This window comes from Etheostoma spectabile, chromosome 2, assembly GCF_008692095.1.
Source record: "Etheostoma spectabile isolate EspeVRDwgs_2016 chromosome 2, UIUC_Espe_1.0, whole genome shotgun sequence".
In the NCBI taxonomy this organism is placed as follows: domain Eukaryota; kingdom Metazoa; phylum Chordata; class Actinopteri; order Perciformes; family Percidae; genus Etheostoma; species Etheostoma spectabile.
Genome location: NC_045734.1, coordinates 12,332,273 through 12,335,572, shown reverse-complemented (window position 1 = coordinate 12,335,572; position 3,300 = coordinate 12,332,273). Strand labels below are relative to the sequence as shown.

General features: G+C 35.7%; 1 protein-coding gene across 2 annotated transcripts in view; it reads right to left on the bottom strand.

The window, feature by feature from the left end:
* Window positions 1-1,576, bottom strand: part of enam (enamelin) — a 4,569-nt gene extending 2,993 nt beyond the window's left edge. For both annotated transcript variants that reach the window (XM_032532214.1, XM_032532223.1), the window contains exons 1-5: window positions 1,416-1,576; window positions 879-943; window positions 702-731; window positions 475-537; window positions 318-359 (exon numbers count right to left, since the gene is read on the bottom strand). In XM_032532214.1, coding sequence (XP_032388105.1) covers window positions 318-359; window positions 475-537; window positions 702-731; window positions 879-932 — 189 coding nt within the window. In that variant the 5' untranslated portion in view covers window positions 933-943; window positions 1,416-1,576. The remainder of the gene's footprint in view (window positions 1-317; window positions 360-474; window positions 538-701; window positions 732-878; window positions 944-1,415) is intronic.
* Window positions 1,577-3,300: the final 1,724 nt, after the last annotated feature.

The following is a 3,300-nucleotide window of genomic DNA, read 5'->3' as shown; positions in this document are numbered from 1 at the left end:
CTTGCTTGCCTGGTTAGCTGCTAGAGCTAGCTGTGAGCTGCTATCTGTTAGCTGTTTTCTATTGATAAGTGTGTTCAGGCAGGCTTTTGTGAAAATCATAAAGCATCAGTTCTGTGTGTTTTAGTAGCTCATCCATTTTGTTTCTGATTGATCTGGTGTTGGTGAATAGGAGGCTTTCAGGTCGGGGTTTTATCAATCGAAAGTAATCGCATATTTATGGAGATCAACATTAACATACAAAAATTGGCCGGAATTCTCCTTTAACAATTTCACGAAAAACCAAAGTAATCTTAGAGTCTAACAAAATGTAAACTTACAGGAGCATCAGCAGCAGGCACGAAGGGGTTTCCAACTACTCCCTGGAAAAAAAGATGAGTAATTATAATGAATGATTAATTCCAAACTATCTGAATTGATGATGATTTAAACATTTGGTTTACTTTTTTCTTTTTGTGTAAAAACAACCACCACTACCTGCTGCTGGTAAAGCCTGTACATCTCCATCCACCTCAGGGCCTCATTAGCATGTGCTGCAACCTGTGGACAAAATACCAGACATATCCAGACAGGATGCAATTAAGCCAATTACCCACTCACCGTCAGACATCATATCATACAATACATTTGATGACATGACTAAAACATGGTGTAACATGCCATGGCAGATGGACACAGAAACCTCAGAAAAGCCAAAGTCTTACTTTTTCCTCATTGCTTTCACTGTCAGGAACCTGCACACCAAGCAAGAGAAAAGAGGAAGCAACAATGACTCTATGCATTTTTCTCTGAGGCAAAGCAGTGTTTAAAATCTTTAAAAAAGGAATCAGTTGGCAAACTTAATGACAAGTTAACATCTTTCATGTTTTGGGAAGACTTACAGGAGCAGCCAAGGTAATGACCAGCAGGCACATCATAAACACCAAGAGCTTCATAATGATTATTCCTACAGAAAAACACATTATGTTACATATAACCACGATTTTGTTTCTTCATTTCCTTTTAACTAAATAAGAGAAAGCAGTTCTGAAAAATAAAACCAGGCTTTAAGACCTATTATTTCAGCAGGACTATGTATCTACAGTGTAACATAATAATAATAAGAAGAATAATAAGAATAATAATAAGAAGAAGAATTTGACACAAATGGAAGGTCTATAGTACATTCATAAATGGACAATGTTTGCAAAATATAGCAATAAATATATACTACAATTCATATAAACAAACGTACATACATACAATTCAATATAAATTAATAAAAGGTCAACAACCTTCACCTGTAATTTCCAAACAGGAGAGCCAATGTCTCCTCAGTCTAGATGTATCCCTGACAGAGCTAAAATCATTGTGGGCTAAAACTTAAAAAAATCTGTTTTCTCAGACTGACATTCTAGACATATATCAATACAGCTCACCTTGTTTCCTTGTGCAGAGAGAAACTTAGAAGATGTGTCTTCTCAAGGAACGGAAAGAAATCTATTTCATCTCTAACATGGATGCCATTTATATACTGGAAGATCTTGAGACAGCCAATCGCATGCAGTAAATCTCACAGAGCTATGCGTTTGAAGAAAATGTCCTTACTCTTTAAAAAAAAGACATGTAGGGTTTAGGCCCCTCTTATAGTTAGGTAATTACATGCTTTGCAGGTATGCTTAGCACATTGGTCTCTCTTTAATGCCCTAAAACCAAACAAAAAAATAGACATGACATGACATAAGCATGTAATAATAATGATTGAGACACCACTTGGTTTGCCTTTATATATTGTTCAACACTGTAATACATTTAGTGTTCTAAATATAAAAATCTTGTAGTTGGTGCCCCTTGTCACATTTCAGATGTCCATGAGTTGAAAGCAGGTCCACTTCTTAGACTGTTTCCTTTATTAAATGTTTTGAGGCCAAAAGAAGTAAAACTATCCATTATTTCACAAAATTAGACAAGATTAGAGAAAAGGCTGATAAATGAATGAACACAGATTTGTCTAGCAGAACTTTGTTTTTTCTTCTTTCTTACCCATTAATCATCCCAAAATGTGCCTTATGACCATTTGCATTGTCTTTTCCAATTGGACCATTTACCCCAGATTTTTCTGACATTCTTATTAATTGTTGAGATTTACAGTAGTTTTTTTTCAATGGTTTGTGATGACTCCATCTGTGTTTGTTTGAGCTGGTATAGTCGTGTATGACAGTAATTTCAAACATTGCAGGAGTGTCATGTCATTTTAGTTGACCCTTTTATTCAACACGACTTACAATTTGCTGTATATCAGAGGTTGCACACCTCTGGAGTAACTAGGGGTTAATTGTATATATAAAGGAGTTAAGTGTCCCCACTAAGGATTCTTATGTTTTTAACTTCTCATGTTTCTTTTTTCTTTTTTTTCAAGTTCCAGATCAGATAACTAAGGAATTACTCTGTAATCTGCAAAACTGTATTCTAGACATTCTTGCATCGAGATTGCTGAGTTAATGAGAAACTAGATAAAAATCTGTAAATTTACTGTTGAGACGAGACACCACCTGGAGCAATGCATTCTCATGAACAAGTTGTCATGATGTCCAATGAAAACCTATGCACAACAATTTGCATGATATCCTGCAAAATAACAGTGACTACTGGCTGGTCACATGATGACAGTCACTTGACAGTTCAGCAGTCTTTACGTTTAAATTTAGCCAACAAAAAGTTACTGTGAGCCAGGTACCGGTCACCGTGAGGTTGTAGTTGAGTATAGCCATTAAAAGGTAATTTAAGTAAGTTTTGGCACCAAAAGTAGTAGTTAAGATTACAAATAAAGATTACGGTTTGGATTAAAACACCACTCCCCTTAAGGCAGGGCCGGGCAATTAATTTTCCCATGGGGCCGCAGGAGAAACAAGGATGGTATGGAGGGCCGGACCAAAAAGCTAAACTCAATTCTGCTCAATATTAATATTGTCTCTTTATAAAAAGCAGTACATTTTAAGGTCTTTAATAAGCTGTGACTTGTTATGTTATGATTAAGACATGAAAAAAGGGAGGCAGACATAGTACAAAATGCAATTATGTTTTTCATTCAATTAACTTTACAAAGTGCTATCACTATTTTGTTTGTAGTCTAATTACAGAATTTACTTGAAATACATGAAAAAGTGAAGAAGACATAGAACAAAATGCCAATGTTTTGTCACTGTTAGTCCAGTCACATCAACAGCAAAAGCAACATCAGTCACCCAGTTTACATCTGAGAGCTCTGGGATGTCTTTGCTTTTCATATCACAAAACTCAAATCTCTGCTCTCAGGTCCCATAC